At 44.3% G+C, this 16,834-nt stretch overlaps 1 protein-coding gene and 1 long non-coding RNA gene across 4 annotated transcripts in view; one reads left to right on the forward strand and one right to left on the reverse strand.

Annotated features, from left to right (window-relative positions):
• Positions 1-2,675, reverse strand: part of LOC117888731 — a 56,482-nt gene extending 53,807 nt beyond the window's left edge. The window contains exon 1 of the long non-coding RNA XR_004648365.1: positions 2,343-2,675. This is a non-coding gene — a long non-coding RNA (uncharacterized LOC117888731). The remainder of the gene's footprint in view (positions 1-2,342) is intronic.
• ROBO1 (roundabout guidance receptor 1) overlaps positions 1-16,834 on the forward strand; it is a 1,057,321-nt gene that overhangs the window by 626,733 nt on the left and 413,754 nt on the right. The window contains exon 1 of one of the 3 annotated variants that reach the window (XM_034792373.1): positions 2,712-3,542. The exons of the other annotated variants lie outside the window; for them this stretch is intronic. Within the exon in view, the coding sequence (XP_034648264.1) occupies positions 3,488-3,542 (55 nt within the window). The 5' untranslated portion in view covers positions 2,712-3,487. Of the gene's footprint in view, positions 1-2,711; positions 3,543-16,834 lie in introns of those variants that run through there. 3 annotated transcript variants of the gene reach the window in all.

A 16,834-nucleotide genomic window follows, 5' to 3' on the forward strand; every position in this document is an offset into this window, starting at 1 on the left:
AATAACGTTTTACAGATCCATGTAAACCACCTTGTTTTCAGGTGAAATACACATTTTTTATGTACTAAAAATCGGTCTGGTCATGGACATGTGGTATTGCCATTCCTAATTCATGTGATCAACTAAAATACACATTTTAACACAGGAAGTCTCACTCTCATACACATGAAAGCTATCTTATTTAACAAACCTTAAACGGAACAAACAAACAAAAAGTATCTTCAGAATTATGTTCTTGTTTATTCTGAGGGCTTTGACTACTTAGCTCAGGTCTTCTTCATCTAATTTATTTAAATGTCAGACTGCTTACTGAGGTATAAGAACTTTCTATGACCTTTCCACAGTTTGGGCCATTCCACTGTGTTTTAATTCTAGAGAGGAGGGATGATAATATGACTGTGCTTTCATTAAGTGAAAGATGGCATGAGGTCACTGACTGCACAGGTTGAGAAATTGTTGTTGAATAAGTACTTTTCTCAGAACACTGACTATGTGTAAACACAGGAACTCTGGGGGTGCCTGGCAGTGACTTCATAGTTGGGATTGCTTTCTAAAATGGGTTTAAATTTAGGCAGATTGCTGTTATCTTCTTAGAGTAGGCAGACTATTGGTATGAAATTTAACACAAGATTAGTTTTTATAACCTTTGAATTTTCTGTGTAGTTTTTAATTTGTTTTTTTTTTTCTTGGGATCATGCAAACCTGATTGGTTGATGGGGCAGGAACACAAATACTTTGTCAAGAACTAAACTTTTCCCTCAAATTTTATACAACAGAGAAGGTCTCATTTGCAGTAGCGGTCTCATAAAATGTTCTCATTTGCAGCTAAACTTCTATTCACACCTCATCCAACCCCCACGCTGTAATTTAGCATTAAAAACTTAGAAACTGAATACACACAAAGCTTTGATGTGAAGCAGTTAGGAACATTACACACACAACTTACCTGACACAAACCCACAAAGACTTGAGAAGTTAAGCCATTTAATAGTGGATACTCTTCTCAGTCACCCACAAGCACACATCATTACTATAACTGTCATACCATGCACCACATCCTTAACTTTGCCCTCTAGGGATGCCATCCTGTCACCTCTCCCTTTAACTGCCCTTCTGTACACTACCCTTTACCAAATTACCCTCTCCCAACTCTACCAATTACTATTCCAAACTGCCACAGCAGCTAGCGGGGAGGGGGGGAATAATCTAGTTAAGGGGGATGTGCAGAATGGTGACAGAGGGGCAGAAATGAGATTACCATGCATGGTTTGGGGTAATGAAAAGAGGTGTGCCTGTGTGTGGAAGAAAGGTTAGGTAGTGTTACAGTGCTGCCACCCACAGGTGTTCAAAAATCATGAGCTAGCCCCCCAAAAGCTTTTGTGTGTTTTTTTTAACCTTTGGGGGTTTACTTGGGTCATGTTTTCAAGCTTTTATTTGCAGCTCTGAGGGTCAGAAACTTTATTTTTAAAGTGAGAATCACAGTTTCCCATTTATTCACATGACTCTGGGAGCCAGTGTATTAAGAAAATCATCAAATATGTTAAAATCAGGAGAGCTGGCTTACCTTTTCATTACCATGCTTTAGTGGGTGTTTGCCAGCCATGTTGTGCGTATAGCAACCCCAACTACTTCACAGGGAAGTTCTTTGTGTATACATGATGTATCATTATCACTTTCTGTATATTTATTATTAATTTGTCATAGATGTTTTGGAGACAGAAAGCTGTTAAGCAGCAAACCCAGTATTTTTAAATCATTGAATAGCTTACAAACTTAGTTTTGCACAACCCAGGCTACTACACTTGAGTAGTCCTCAGGAAATACTTCACGTCACGTGCATAAACCTTTACATTATTTCCTCTAACTTTTTTTTGTTTTTAACTGGCCAGCTGCTTGCTACAGGGTTACGATACCATTAATAACTATTTTTTCCCTAGTGTGTTCCTTTGACTGTGGGTTCCTTGCTTGCTGCATGGATAGCTGCAAGTTCCCCAGAAATAGAGTGAAACTTTGCTCAGAGTCCACCCAGGCATTACTCAGGACAGGGGGCTGTTCGGCTCGTGTGTGTCCCAGACAATGCGTCTTCCTTGGAAGGCAGCCCACGCAACACCTTTCTTGCGCCCCTCCTATGCAATAATACACCAGACGGCTGGAGCCAGTTCTGGCGCTTTGCTTTACAGCCTTGGTGCCTTTGGTAGCGAAGGGTTAAGTGATTGGACCCGGGAGGATTTTTGAAGCCCTAGACCGGGAAGTTCCATTTGCACGGGGGGAGGAGGGATGCAGGGTGAGACGCGGCATGTTCCATTCTCCGCGCACACCCTGCCCGGGCCCTCGCTGGTTACCTTTCAGTGGCGTTACACGCTGGGGCTTCACCTCTCAAGCTGCGGGGAGACCTGGGCGGCCTGGTCCCGTGCCACGCGGCGCGCGCCTCTCCGCCTTGGGCGTGCGGGGCTTGTCTAGGGGCGGCTCCTTTAAGGTGTCCTCGGGCGGCATCAGCCCCGCAGCTGGAGCAGGGACCAGGGGGACCCACGGCGGGCACGAGAAACTTCACACGCTGCTCAGAGCACCACGGAGACGCCGCGGTGCCTAGACCCCGCCTGCTGCTGCTGCACCCCTACCCTTGCAGGAAGGGAGACGAAGGAGCGGCTGCTGCTCCTCCTCCCGCGGCTGCACTAGGGGGCCGGGGGGGGGGGTGGGGGGCGGTGGCCCTTGGAAGTTTTGTGCTCTCCTCTCTCTTTTGTGTCTGTCTCCGGGAAGGGAGAGGTCTGCATGCCCGCTTGCAGGGCAGAGGGGGGAGATGCAGGGCAGGGCGAGGAGTTGCTGCTGGGGTGACCCTTCTGCTGCGCGTGGCTCCTGCAAGGCTCTGCTGCTGCCTCCGCTCCTGGCTTTCCCCCCCAAGTGATGGGAGCAAAGGCTGCTGCTGCTCCACCTCACTCTTCCCTCCAGCCTGCCACAAGCACCGAGCCGGGGCCCTCACCCAGAGCAGCCGTCACCCCTGCGCCTGCCTCGGATGTCCAGTGACTTTGTGTGGCTCAAGTCGCAGCAAGCACTTCTTTTCCTCTCTCCGCCTGCTAGGGTGCTGCAGTGGTTTATGGTCTCGGAGGGGCAGTGCTCTGTTGGGATACTTGCAAGTGGCCTGGGTGCTGAAGGCGAAGTCCCAGGCTGGAGAAGCAGCTTGCGAACAGGGCACAGAGAATCCAAGCTGCAGAAAATTGCGGATCTTTTGTTTTCTTCTTCGCTTTTGATGGTCCCAGGAAGTGTCAAAGCCCCTTCTAGGAAAATCCAGGGCAAGGGAGAGAAGTTACAAGACTTGGGGTGCTGCTGACAATACCTTCTGCGGGGAGTACTCACTATTAACTCCTGGAGGATTAGGAAACCTTGCTTATATTAAGCTTCTGTGGATTTACAATCGGAGGGGGCTTTTAATTTTGTATTCCTCCCCCCTCCCATTTGGCATGAGACTATTTGCAGGCGCCACCTGAGGACAATGATCGCGGAGTTTGCTCACTTTTACCTCTTTGGATTAATATGTCTCTCTTCAGGTAACCACCAAAAAAAGAAAGGAAACCTTTTACATGCCAAAGCGTAGTAAGGAGCGCGCTCTCTCTCTCTCTCTCTCTCTGAGTTCTCTTTGCACAGCGCTATGCTGGTTTCACTCACTGAAGATGCTTTTTCCAGTTTGTACTTTGGAGCTCCAGCCTCTCTCTTTTTCCGTTTTAAATTAAGTTTGCTCTCGATCAGATCATGTGTGAGAAAATGCTTTTTTTTAAAGGGGGAGGGGAAGAATAACCTATTTTTTCCCCGAGTCTCCCAATATTTCTAAATGGGTTGCTTTGTAGACTGCCTGTGATTGAACCTGGAGTCCTAGGGACGGGAAACAAGAGGGAGGGGAGGATAGGGCTTGTGTCTGAACAAATGGCCTTGGATCGCCTGGGATCTTTTAGCACGGACTTTTCTTCCCCCTCACCCACCCTCGGCCGCAGCAACGGGCTATTAGTTGTTTGATGTAACCTAGGGTTGTAATTAAAACTGATTATGAAGAAACTGCAGGAAATAACTCACATCCTACAGTAGGAAGGAACTATTTGTTCTACTTGGTTGGATTTAGATATAGATTATAGGTATTACAAAGAGGGAAATTAGTATGTGTTGGGGGCTTACACAGGACACGTTTTTTCTTGCATCATTAATGAGCTAGGTCAGAGTTCTCTCTTTTGAAAGGGCTATTAACAATTAATAGCTATATCTCTCGTGAATTTCTGTAGGAAGCTACTTTCAGGCCACCCTTGATTGAAATATACAAATATTTTGCCAAACAAAGCTAATGACTTTATGCTTCCAAAGCAGCGTGCAGTACTCCTCGTTTTAGCCATCTCACGGTGCTCAGCTTTTTTCAAAAAGTTAGATCCTGCTCTCGTGTGGTAACTTTTAGACAAGCTACAACATGCATCTCGGAGGCTGTGGGATCTGTAGTTACACGAGTGGCCCAATGTATAACAACCGTAAATAATGTGTGTATTGGGGAGGTTGTTAAGTCTCTACACGTTGCATGGCCAGTATTTCTCTCCAGTACCCTTTGCTTAGTGAGAGAGTGGCTGGAATCATGGCACCCATGTTAAAATCATATAGTCTGATTACTGAAATTCTTAATTCCAACTGCGTGAAATCTATCCCCGATCAGAGGTGACACGAAGCAGTCTGGTGAGGAAAATGAACCACTTCCTATGTGCTAAAACTTCCTATGTGTGGGTTCGGGCTGGAGCCCGGGCTCTGGGACCCTGCACGGAGGGTGGCTCCTTTAAAATAGGGCAGCTGGATGCGGCTCTCTCGGAGCTGAGCAGGTGAATGGGTTAAACCTTAAATTCCATGTCTGTTTCTCTCCCTGTCGCTCGGATAATGTAGCCATCCTAACAGTTTGCATGTCTAGTTGATTGAGTGCTCTTTGCCACCGAGCTAGATGCAAATTGAAGCCACCGAGAACAAATCGCCCCACTTGCCTCCTCCTTTCCCCCTGCGTTCTCAATTTTAATTTATAGCCTTAGATTGCTTTGAGATTATTTTTCATTCACCTTCTCTGTTAAAGTTTATTCACGTGTGTAGCGTGAAGTGCCAGTATGATAAATGGAGGAAGGAGAGATCACTGAAGAGATAGTAACTAATGACCATTAATCCCCCTGTTTGAGCTGGATTTGTGTGTGTTGGGGCATTTTATCATGCCTGTAGATTAAAGATAGGATTATACTAACAGGGTACCGTTGATAGAGAATTTGAAAGTGAACAAAAACTGCTGTCTTTAAGTACCCCATCAAGCGGTGCTGGAGAATATATTATATAGACTTTGTTCATCATGATTACTGTGGTTTTTACTATGATATTCACCTACTGTTTGTCCCACACACTGGATTTGCAGTTTTAAAAATAACTTCCATTTATTTTTTTTCTTCTCCAATGAGTTTATCTACTGTTTTTACCAACTAACACTTAGACCACATTTGTCTGTCTGCACATTTAACTTGCAGCTTCTTTCATCGTATATCAAAGTATGATCATGAAAGTGCAAAATCTACTATATCAAATTCAGCAAAACCTTGTTCTCTAGTTTAGATGAATGAGAGGGACACTAACATGACCAAGTAGGAGTTTTTATCTTAATTGATTTTTATGCAATTGAAGATGATCCAGATGAGTGAGTAAAGTTATGGTAATGCAAGGCACCTGGTTGGTCAGTGAATGAAAACATTTTTGAAAGATTTAAATTAAATACTGTGCCTGAAGAATTAAACCTTAACTTATTACAGTCAGTGATAAAATGCTTGTTTATAGATCATATCATTAATTTAACCATTACAAGTTTGCTGCTAAATATTGTATTTTCTTGTACTCTTGTTAATGTGTAAAGCTCTGTCTTTTTCTTTAAAAGGGAGGGACTCTCTGTATCCCACTGCTATTGTCAGGCAAAAAATGTTGTTGCTCTCTCTACTTTGGATTTATATGCATTCTTCCATATTAGCTTCTTCCCAGAAGAGATAATTGGAAGAAAAAATGTTTATGGTTCTTAATAACTTGTTCTGTGTAGGTCTACTCTGCCAGCTGTCTGTACCAGGAAAACTTACTTTCATAAGGATAAATTGAGCTGGGACTGTACCTGGATGTGTCCTCTATTCCAGGTTAACTAGCAGATTTCCCTGTCTAGTTTTTGTCCCTTCTTTCTTTTCTCCCACACAAAATTCCCTGAATCTGGAGCAACAGAATGAAATTAACTTGATTGCAGATTTTTTTCTTGATTTTTTTCATGCTGAAGAAGTGTGAAAATTAGAACTGCATCTATTCTCTACTTTGGGGTCTCCAAGATTTAGGGAGACTTGTTACTGGTGAATAGGAGATAATGTTTTCTTTTAAGTTTTGTGGGGGGGGGGGTTTAGATGCAGTTAGTCAAAGAGCAAGATTTTTTTTTTTTTTTAAAAGGCCAGTCTTTGTGGCTGGAGGTATAATGTGCCTTCAACTTAGGTCACTTAGACATCTAGCAGATTGTGATCAGGTTTTTGAACATCAAAATGTGGCTGTAAAACTGAAAGTTTAAAGCCAGATTTGAAAATGTGGCATTCAAAGTTCTACTTCCATATAACCAGTGAGTTCCACTTGGCCCCTCCTCCTTCTCTCTCTCTCTCAAAATGGAATCCAGAAAAGGTTCAGAAGTGGTGGGATTTTTTGTTTTTGTTCCTCCTCTCTCTCATTACAGGAAGCTGGGTTTTTTTTTTTCTAAATCTGCTCTTGCTCCCACTGAAGTTAATGGACTAAATCCTGTTGCCTTCAATAGAAAAAGATATGCCTAAGTGGCACTCTCAAAGGCTAGGGCAGGAGTCGGCAATGTTTGGCACGCGGCTCGCCAGGGTAAGCACCCTGGCAGGCCAGGCCAGTTTATTTACCTGCTGACGCGGCAGGTTCGGCCGATCACGGCCCCCACTTGCCATGGTTCGCCGTCCCGGGCCAATGGGGCGGCGGGAAGCTGCGGCCAGCACATCCCTCGCCTGCGCCACTTCTCACTGCCCCCATTGGTCCGGGACGACGAACTGTGGCCAGTGGGGGCTGCGATTGGTGTCAGCAGGTAAATAAACTGGCCCGGCCCTCCAGGGTGCTTACCCTGGCGAGCCGTGTGCCAAATGTTGCTGACCCCTGGGCTAGGGACTGAAAAACTTGTCAAACAATTTTTAGCCAGAAGGATGGTGTGTGGTGGAAACTACTAGCCAATGACCAATATAAAACTGGGGTGGGGGGATATAGGATGAGGGGAGAGGTTCCCACTAGCAAGATCAAGGTGCAGTTTATTGGAAAGAAGCACAGGTGTTGGGAATGGTGCTAGGATTTTAATGGCCATGTAATCTTCTCTGATGCTCCTCCTTGCACGTCAGCCTGGAGCTAGTAGATATTGGATACACTTGAAATTTGAATTACTCATAATGCTGGAATGGAGGAGCTCTCCTCCTTCACACCTCCATCTCTGTTTTAGTCTCTGGTCAAAAGGATGGGGGAAGAGATGGCGTGTAAGAGATATGGCCACTATCCTGAGTAATCCCCATTCCTTAAACTTTGCCCACCCCCTTCCCTATTTTTTTGGGCAGTTGTTCCTAATAGCTCATAGAATTCTCATATCTTTCCCCAGCAGGGGTAGGAACATCAAACTGATATGACTGAAAAATGAAAGCTTTCAGTTGTGGAGAGAGACTGACTGACTGACTCACCATACACTCTCTTGCCAGGAATCAATTCATACAGCTGTGTTTTTAAATTCATGCTCAAGGCTTTAATGATCTCCTGGGCAGAGTGAGAGTTTGTTACTGGCTGGATTCATGAGTCCACAATGGAAATCCTTGCATTCCTACAGCATGCTCTATTGCCTGGCTTTCAAGTGCATCCCAATTTACTCAGTCTGCTTTCCCTCTCATTACCTGGTTATTGTAGGATATACAAGTTAGTGCTCTTCAATTAGGAGTGGTAAATTTGATGAACAGGGATTTTTTTGCCTTTTGAAATAGCTTTATGTGGTCGAGTTGCCTGTGCAGACATGGTTTTCATTGATAGTTCTAGCTAGTAGAGGGCAAAACTGGTTCCTGTATTCCATTATAGGAAAGTTTTGTTTGAGGATTGATAGAACAGGTGGAAGAAATCTGAGGACCCAAAAAGTCTGTGCCAGTTGGTGGTCTACCCATTGGATGAAGTAAACCAACAGTGTTTAGATTTTTCTGCTTATTCAGTAAGGAAGATGCTGACAAACTTCCCAAAATGCTTCTGACAAATGATTTTCTCTCCTTGAACCCCACCGTTTTCTATCAATATCATAGGAAGAAGTAACTTAAAAAAAAAAAAAGTTAATCTGTAACTGAAAGGATTACTAGCTTTTTAAATGTAAATTTTTCTAAAGTACTTAAGTCATTAGACAAAATGTAAGAATTTTACAATTTTAAAACTAGCATATACATGAAGATAAGTATCTCATCTCTTTAACACTAATACCTGTTGGATAGTAAAAGCTTATTTATTGTAGTAAATAGAATTACAGTAATTCTTTCAGAGGAGGGCCTGAGGGAGTAGAGCTAGCTATAATGTAGTCAAAGTTGTCTGTACTAGCATTGTGGTTGAAGATGCAATGACTCCAGCCTAAGTATGAGGAGACCAGTCACACATTAGTAAATTCCTTCTTCATAACAGAACACAGCTTTAAATACCCAGTTGGCCTTCTGGTTGGAAACCACTTATAGCCAATAACTCTGCTACCTGTGGAGATTTAAAAAAGCATAACAAAAGAACCCTTTTTTCTTTTCCAGTTTGGATTACTGTGGTTTTTGTTATGGTTCTGTTATCAAGGGAGAGAACAAGTTTTTTGATGTGGCTTCAAAGATGGATTTTAGGGTCAGCATGACTTTCAAGATGCCTTTTAACAGAAAGGAGTATTTCAAACATCAGACGCTTGGCTGCATTCCTTAATGCTGCACGCAAATGTTTGCTTCATCTCAGTTACCGCTAGCTGTTGTATAGATTCTTACTTTTGTCCACAAGGACAGTGATTTTTCTCTCTCTCTGAGTGGTCAAATGCCACTGTTGTTCTGCTGTTGGCTAATATTTCGATCAGGAAAATCATGCAACTAACATGCTTTAACGAAAGAACACTTTGGTAGCGTGCAGAACTCTTTCCGGCTCAGAGCCGGTAGGATGTAAGTATTTCCATGCACTTTGACTAAAAGCTACAAAATCCAGTAGTATTTTGGGTAATGTGCTCCTGCCAAATAGTCTAATTATTATGGTTTAATCTGACACTTCAAATGGAGCAAACAATAACAAAAAAACAGAAACTAGTGACAACTAAGTAGCAGCCTGGTTCAGTGTCTAGTGTAAATGTGTTGCATCCATGCTAAAATTTTGTTTAGAATAAGTCATTTAAGGGTTGCTTGTTTTTGAGTGCCTAATGGATTTCTTTGGCTATCTTATTTTATTAGTTTAATGGAGTTAAGATTGAGAAGAGGTTTCTATACTACACCCTATTTTCAACTGTTCTTATCCTTTGAAGCTGAAGTTTTTCACACTCAGTGTGTGTGAAAAAGAATCTTCTTGGACAATTCTGATGAAACCTGATTCTCTTACTTCTCGGTATATAAGAAGTAGAAAATATAACAAAAGTATTTTGATACTTAATTTGCTCAAGTAACTGAAATGGCTTTTATTTCACAACCCTAAACTTGGTGTAGCAGTTGGTCCTATTAGGGGGTGATTGCTTTGCCAAATTAGTTTATACATAATGCTGGAGCTAGCACTCAACCAGTCACTTGTTGAGCTCATGCAGTTTGTTTTGTATTGTCTATAGTGTTATCAAACTCTGTTTTTTGACCAACATGAATCTAAAAATGGCTGCCTGATTTGCCATTTCAGAAGTTACTTTGGAGTAATTTTCAAAATATTTCACACTCATGGTGAAGACCACAGAGGTGTTGTTCATGTAAATCATTACTGACTCAGGAATTTGCCATTTTTGATGGAATGGAATGGCTAGAAAATTGTTTTGCTATCTGAGCTGTTAATATTTCTAGTTTTTCATATTCAAGGAATGGGTAAAAACTTGGCTCTTTCTAAGCAAGAAAACAGACATTTATACACTTTCTGTACTAAAGGACCTGGAAAAATTTTATTTGTGTGATCTGCTATAAAGCCTTGCCCAGTCACTGGTGCTTTCCTGGAGCCTAGATTTAGGCATCTGTCTCTGATAAAGGGGCTGGGCTTGACACACACCCCTTTTATTGGCATCTCCCATTGGCTAGCTTAGGGGGCTCCCCACCTACTGTGTTGGCTGTTGTGGACTGCATTCTAAGGTATCTATCTCTCGCCATTAATTGTAAAGGGAGCATAGGCGCCTAACTTGGTTCTGGACATACAATGTTGTTCCTATGTTTTTTAGGTGCCTAAAAGTTAGGTGCTGGATGCTCAGCATTGCAACGATTGAGTCCCTTTCTGGATCTCAAGCTTGAATGAGAGGCAAGTCTGTTGTTACAAATGTGAGATTCCCCTTAAGATCAAGAAGCAGAACTATGGCTTTAGAATCTAAGTGTTCTTGTTCAGCTCCTGAATAAGGTAGCTATCTCATAAAATGAGAAATGTCAAACACCAATTAAGTGTCTCACTTCCTTTATTAACTTTACTGGTGAAAAGATGAGCCTCAAAAGTGGCTTCTGTTGTTATGGAAAAGTGTATTGAAGAGGGGCCTAACCCATCAAATAACATGAGATCCTTCCTTACCCCTATTTCTTCCTGCACCCTTTGACCAAAGCAACCGTGGGGCTTGAGGGAGAGCCAGGTGTGTTGTTTTTTCCTCCCCTTCCATTTCTTCTTCAAACTTAGCTTCCTTATTTTAGTTTGGGGGGGGGGAATGGAACAGTGAGTGAATGAGCAGCTAATGCTGTGGATGTTTATAAACGTTATTACTGCAGGTGGCTTCCGAAAGATCCCCTCCCCACACGCACACACTCTGAAAGGAAGGGACCTGTCTCCTAAAGGACGTGGAAAGAGGAGAGCTAACACTTCCCATACCAAGACCGTGTCAAAGAGGAAACATTCCCTGACTCCGTCCACCACTTCGGTACTGACCTTGCCCGGTTTAGTACCTTTGAGTCGTCAGGGACTTCCGGTACTGGTGGTACTGTTATAGCTGCACTCCCTAAGTGGGCAGGCTCTAAGAAAGAGGGCAGGCAGAAGACTGCCTCGTCCACCCCACCTCCACAGCACAGACAAAGCACTCCGCACCGAGCGACACTGCAGTACAAAAGGCAACAGCACCACCCACTGGCCCTATGTTGAATAGCACAGACACTACACCGTGGATTGCCACTCTGTTCTCGGCATGCTCTTTGTTGGCTCCTTTCCTAAAGGCACTGTAAGGTCCCCTGGTATCGCCACAATTCTCCATTCTGCCTTTCACACAGGTATCTCTGTCAATACCACAGCCTCAACAGTTTCTTGCTCCGAAGGACCTGAAAATTGCCCTGGTACCAGAATCACCTCTCCTCTGTACCGATACTGTTTTGGTACTTTTGCTACTGCTCACTCCACCAACTACAGTCGCTCCTTCTTTCTTTAGTGAGGAGGATGAAGATGAGGAAGGGGAGGCTTTTTCCTCCCAACACTCTTCACCTGTGCAAGGCAGTGTTCAATCCTCACATCCTGAGTGCCCTAAGCCTCCACCAGGATCTGAATTTCAAGGGTGGTATGGACACCTTGGGGGGGCCCCCACCTATGTCCTTCCCCCCTCAATGGGCATTCTGGGACTCATGGACAGCTTATAGGCAGTTTTACCCGAGACCCTTAGGTGGCACCACAGAAATACATAGGCGTTCTTCACCACGATCCACGGTGTCACCAACTGCCCCTCCTGAACCCAACTTTGAGGAGGTGAAAGAAGTTTTAGCTCAGGAGGCAGCTCTTGCCACCTGCACTTCATTCTCACTAGATAAGACTATTATGCCCCTTGCACCTAATGCGGGAGATGATTTCAAGAATTTCCAGGGGCTCTTCAAAAGAATAGCAGAGACACTCCAGGTAACCCTAGAGGACGTCTCCGAGTCATGTCATGAGCTTTTGGACATGCTTCACATGTAGGGTGACCAGCTGTCCCAATTTTATAGGGACAGTCCTGGGTTTTGGGTCTTTTTCTTATATAGGCTCCTATTACCCCACCCCCTTGTCCTGATTTTTCACATTTGCTGTCTGGTCACCTTGTTCACATGTCCACATCCTCCAAGATTTCCCTTTGGATTAACTCAGCAATCATGGAACCCGCCACAAACATCTGGCAGATCCTAGCTACCATCCCACCCACATGTAAGAGAGCAACTAAAAAATATTACATCCCTTCAAAAGGTGATGGAATTTCTAATCTCACACACAGACAAATTTCATTGGTAATTGATGAACCCCACCCCTTAAGATAAAGAGTGGAAAAGACTGGACTTACTCAGCCATAAGGCCTATTAATCAGCAACACTACACTTCCAGATCACCAATTATGAAGCATTTATGGCGAAGTATGACCATATAAACTATTCCAAAATGTCTGGCTTTATTGACTACATAACAAAGGACAAAAGAGAGCAGTTTACATCTCTCATTTCCGAGGGCCATCTCTTGTCTAGAACTGCTTTCCAAGTCTCTCTGGACTCTGCTACACAGGGGCAAGGACCATCACCACTGCCATAGTTATGCTTTGGATCTCCTGGCTTTGACTGTTGGGCTTCCCTATGGTAGAGCTACAGTAGAAGACCTTTTGTTTGAGGGTCGAAAACTGTTCGCTGACAAGCTGCTCCATTCGTTGAAAGATTTGAGGGCCACTGCATCTATACAGCTGTAACAGAACACAAACAAGGCAGGTATTATACATTGCAGCATCCTAGGCCTGGTCTATACTGGGGGACGGGGCGGGGGGGGGATTGATTCACGTAGCTGAAATCAACGTACTTAGATCTACTCACCGCGGTGTCTTCACTGCAGTGAGCCGACTGCTGCTGCTCCCCCGTCGACTCTGCCTGCGCCTCTCGCGGCGGTGGAGTACAGGAGTCAAAAGGAGAGCGCTTGGGGGTCGATTTATCGTGTCTAGACTAGACGCGATAAATCAATCACTGCCCACTGATCCGGCAGGTAGTGTAGACATAGCCCTAGACAGGCCCTGTACATACAGCAACCGAGACAATACGATAACCGGAGGCATAGACTGTGACCAACCAGAGGCATAGACAGAGATCATCCAGATGCAGACCATGATCCTCCCAACCCACCACATCTTACAATCAACCTCTAAACAACAGAGTTGAAGGTTCGGTTGAGGGCTTGCCAGACCTCTCCCAACTTTTGCTGCCAACACTACCTCCCACCAACCATCACTTTACCAATTGTCTAATACCATTCTATCCAAATTGGCGAACCATCACTTCCAACAGATGGTACTGGAAATCATCAAGACTGGCTGTGACATGCAGTTTCTCACTCTCCCTCCCCGTCCCTCTTCAGGGACCCCACTCACGAGCCCTTCCTGAGACAGGAAGGGAAGCATCTCCTACAACTGGGCGTGGTAGAGCCAGTTCCAGTATAGTACAGAGGAAGGGGCTTCTATTCCCATTATTTTTAACCCTGAAAAAGGATGGAGACCTATCTTTGATCTCAGGAAGCTGAACAAATTCATCATCACACAACTATTCAGGATGGTTACGTTAGCTACTATCATTCCAGCACTGGAACAAGGGGATTGGTTTGCAACACTCAACCTGCAAACCACACATTTTCACATTACTATATGCCCTACATACAGGAAATGTCTTCAGTTCGTACTGGGACAGGACCATTTCCAATATACAGTACTACCCTTTGGCCTCTCCACATCCCCCTGGGTGTTTTCCAAAGTCCTTGCTGTGGCAGCGGCCCACCTTCGCAGTCATGGGGTCATGATATATCCCTATTTAGATGACTGTTTAATCAAGTCTCACACTAGGGCAGAAGCCATCACAGTCACGCACCAGACAATGTCACTCTTCACCAGTCTCAGTCTACAAATAAACACCCATAAGTCCACTTCATTGGTGCGCACCTAAATTCTCTAGAAGCAACATCATCATTACCTCTTCAGAGATTCGCCACTCTAACAAACCTCATCAGTACCTTGGTGCACAGCCCAAGGATATTGGCCAGGACCTGTCTTCAGCTACTAGGTCACATGGCAACAACTATGTACGGGGTGAAATGTGCCAGACTGCACATGCACTGCTTGCAGGGTTGGCTCAGGACTGTATTCACATCACACAAACACAATTTGAACAAACTTCTGAGTATGCCAAGGAAGGTCAAGGACTCATCACAGCGGTGGACTCACCTATACAAAGTCTGTATTGGTGTTCCTTTTAGCTTACTCCCGACTTGATAATTACAACAGATGCCTCTCGACTGGGGTGGAGTGCCCACCTAGGCAAGCTTGTAGTGCAGGGAAGATGATCTCCTTCTGAATCAACACTCCATGTCAATGTACTGGAATTACATGCAGTCTGCAATACCTGTACACGTATGCCTCTGATCAAAGACAAAAACATAGAGACCATGATGGACAATGGACCCAGCATGTTGCACATAAACAAGCTGGGACGAGCGAGATCACACTCCCTATGTACGGAGACCATAAAACTTGGACATGGTGTGTACAACATAGCAGCCACCTACCTGCTGGGGTCTCAGAATATCATGGCCAATGTGTTAAGTTGAAGGTTCTCGAATGACCACAAGTGAGGAAATCAATAGCTGCATGATCCAGAGCATATTTCAACAAGGGGGTTCCCCGTGATAGACCTATTCACCACAAAACAAAAACAAATGTCCAGCTTTTTGCTCGAGAGCGGGTCTGGGATCAGGATCCAGCGGTGATGCATTTTTCATTCCATGGCACACATCCTTCCTGTATGCTTTTCCTTCTAACCCATTGTTGTCCAGGATCCTGCACAAGATCAGAATCGATCAAGCCAAGTCATCCTGATAGCACTAGCATGGCCCAGACAAACCTGGTACCCATACTTGAAACAGATGTTGTCATGCCCCATGCATTTTCTCCTGCTACTTCCAAATCTCCTCTCTCAGGATGTGGGCCAGACTCTGCATCCAAACCTGGAGTATCTCCATCTCACGGCCTAGCTCCTCAGTGGCTCCAGGGTGAGGAGATGCCCTGTGTAGTGGGCCTTCTGCTGCTTAGCAGGATGTCTTTAGCATCCTCAGAACAAGTTAGTTACCTACATAAATGGAAGAGATTCCACATGTGGTGCCTAAACAAAAAAAATCACTACCACCTCCACTATGCCAATGGTCCTGGACTACATGCTCTACCTTAAGAATTCCAGCCTTTCAGTGAGTTCACTGTGGGTGCATCTAGCAGCCATTACAACATCCCAGGTGGACGGTGTTTGTCTTTGCTCATCCAATTACCAAAAGATTCTTCCAGGGAGTGCACAGCTTCCACCCAGAAACCCAAGGCCCCCATGGGACCTGACTTTAGTGCTTTCATCTCTCACAACTGCCCCCATGTTCTCTTTTACATCTTTCTATGAAGGTGGCCTTCCTAATCACCATCATGTCTGTGAGATGCATGGGAGAAATTGGTGCTCTTATGGCTGGACCACCCTATACAGTTTTTCTCAAAAACAAGGTCACTCTCAGACCTCACCCTAAAGTTTTCCTTAAAGTCCCTTCTTCCTTCCACATTAGTCAGCCTATCTATCTTTCTACGTTCTTCCCTAAACCTCATAAGAACAGGTAAGAAGCTATTTTCCACACCCTGGATGTTAGAAGAGCACTAGCCTTTTATTTTGAATGGACCAAATCGTTCAGGAAAACTCCTAAATTGTTCCTCTCCACCACGGACCACTCATCTCTAAGCAGAGACTTTCCAGGTGGATATCAAAGTGCATTCAGCTCTGTTACCAACAACATGACCTACAACCCCCATCCTGGGTTAGAACACACGCCACAAGATCTGTAGCTACAGCACTTGCCTTCCTGCACAATGTGCCTATTACCTACATATGCAACGCAGCTACTCGTATATCTCCCCATATTCATTCAACACTACATCATTGATCATGTCTCATTCAGGCCTAACTCCAGAGCCCCTCCTTTCTCCTGAGAGGCACTGCTCTACAGTCGCCTAAAGTGAAGCACCCACAGAAACTCAGATCTTGAAGAATCTCAGTTACTGCACAAGGTGAGTAACCCCCTCTTCCTGGGAAGTTGCATACAAGGGGAGGAATACTACCTCCATGGGATGCGGAGAGGATCTAACTTCTGTTCTTCTAAGTTAGATGGACTAGATGGGCTAAAGGCGTTAACATAACCCAGTAATTGTCTAACATTAAACAGTGTTCAACAAGATCTGGGGTTAGGCGTACAAGAGACATCAGCCTGCTTAATGCCATGGCAAACACCATTTACAAATCCTTTTTAAACCTGTTATTAAATGTATAGAAAAGAAGGAAAGACAGTACAAGTGTTTGAAATGTCAAGTATTAAGTAAGGCTTTCATTTTAACAGCATCCCTTGTTCCCTTTCCCTTTAGCTGGGGAGAGTTTTTAGAAGGGAAACCCCCCATCTGACAGTCTCTTGGATGGTAATGACTGTCCTTTTGGGGAAAATAAGTTAGTTGAGATGGGCTAGAGCTTTTGTTGTTAGTCTGATGCTGTTTTATCCAAGGTGGTGTTTGAGACTCACCTGGAACTGGTAGAGATGGCATTGTCATCTGGGTTAGTCTGGTCATTCTATCTCTCAGGATCAA

Source organism: Trachemys scripta, chromosome 1 (genome assembly GCF_013100865.1).
Source record: "Trachemys scripta elegans isolate TJP31775 chromosome 1, CAS_Tse_1.0, whole genome shotgun sequence".
NCBI classification, from domain to species: domain Eukaryota; kingdom Metazoa; phylum Chordata; order Testudines; family Emydidae; genus Trachemys; species Trachemys scripta.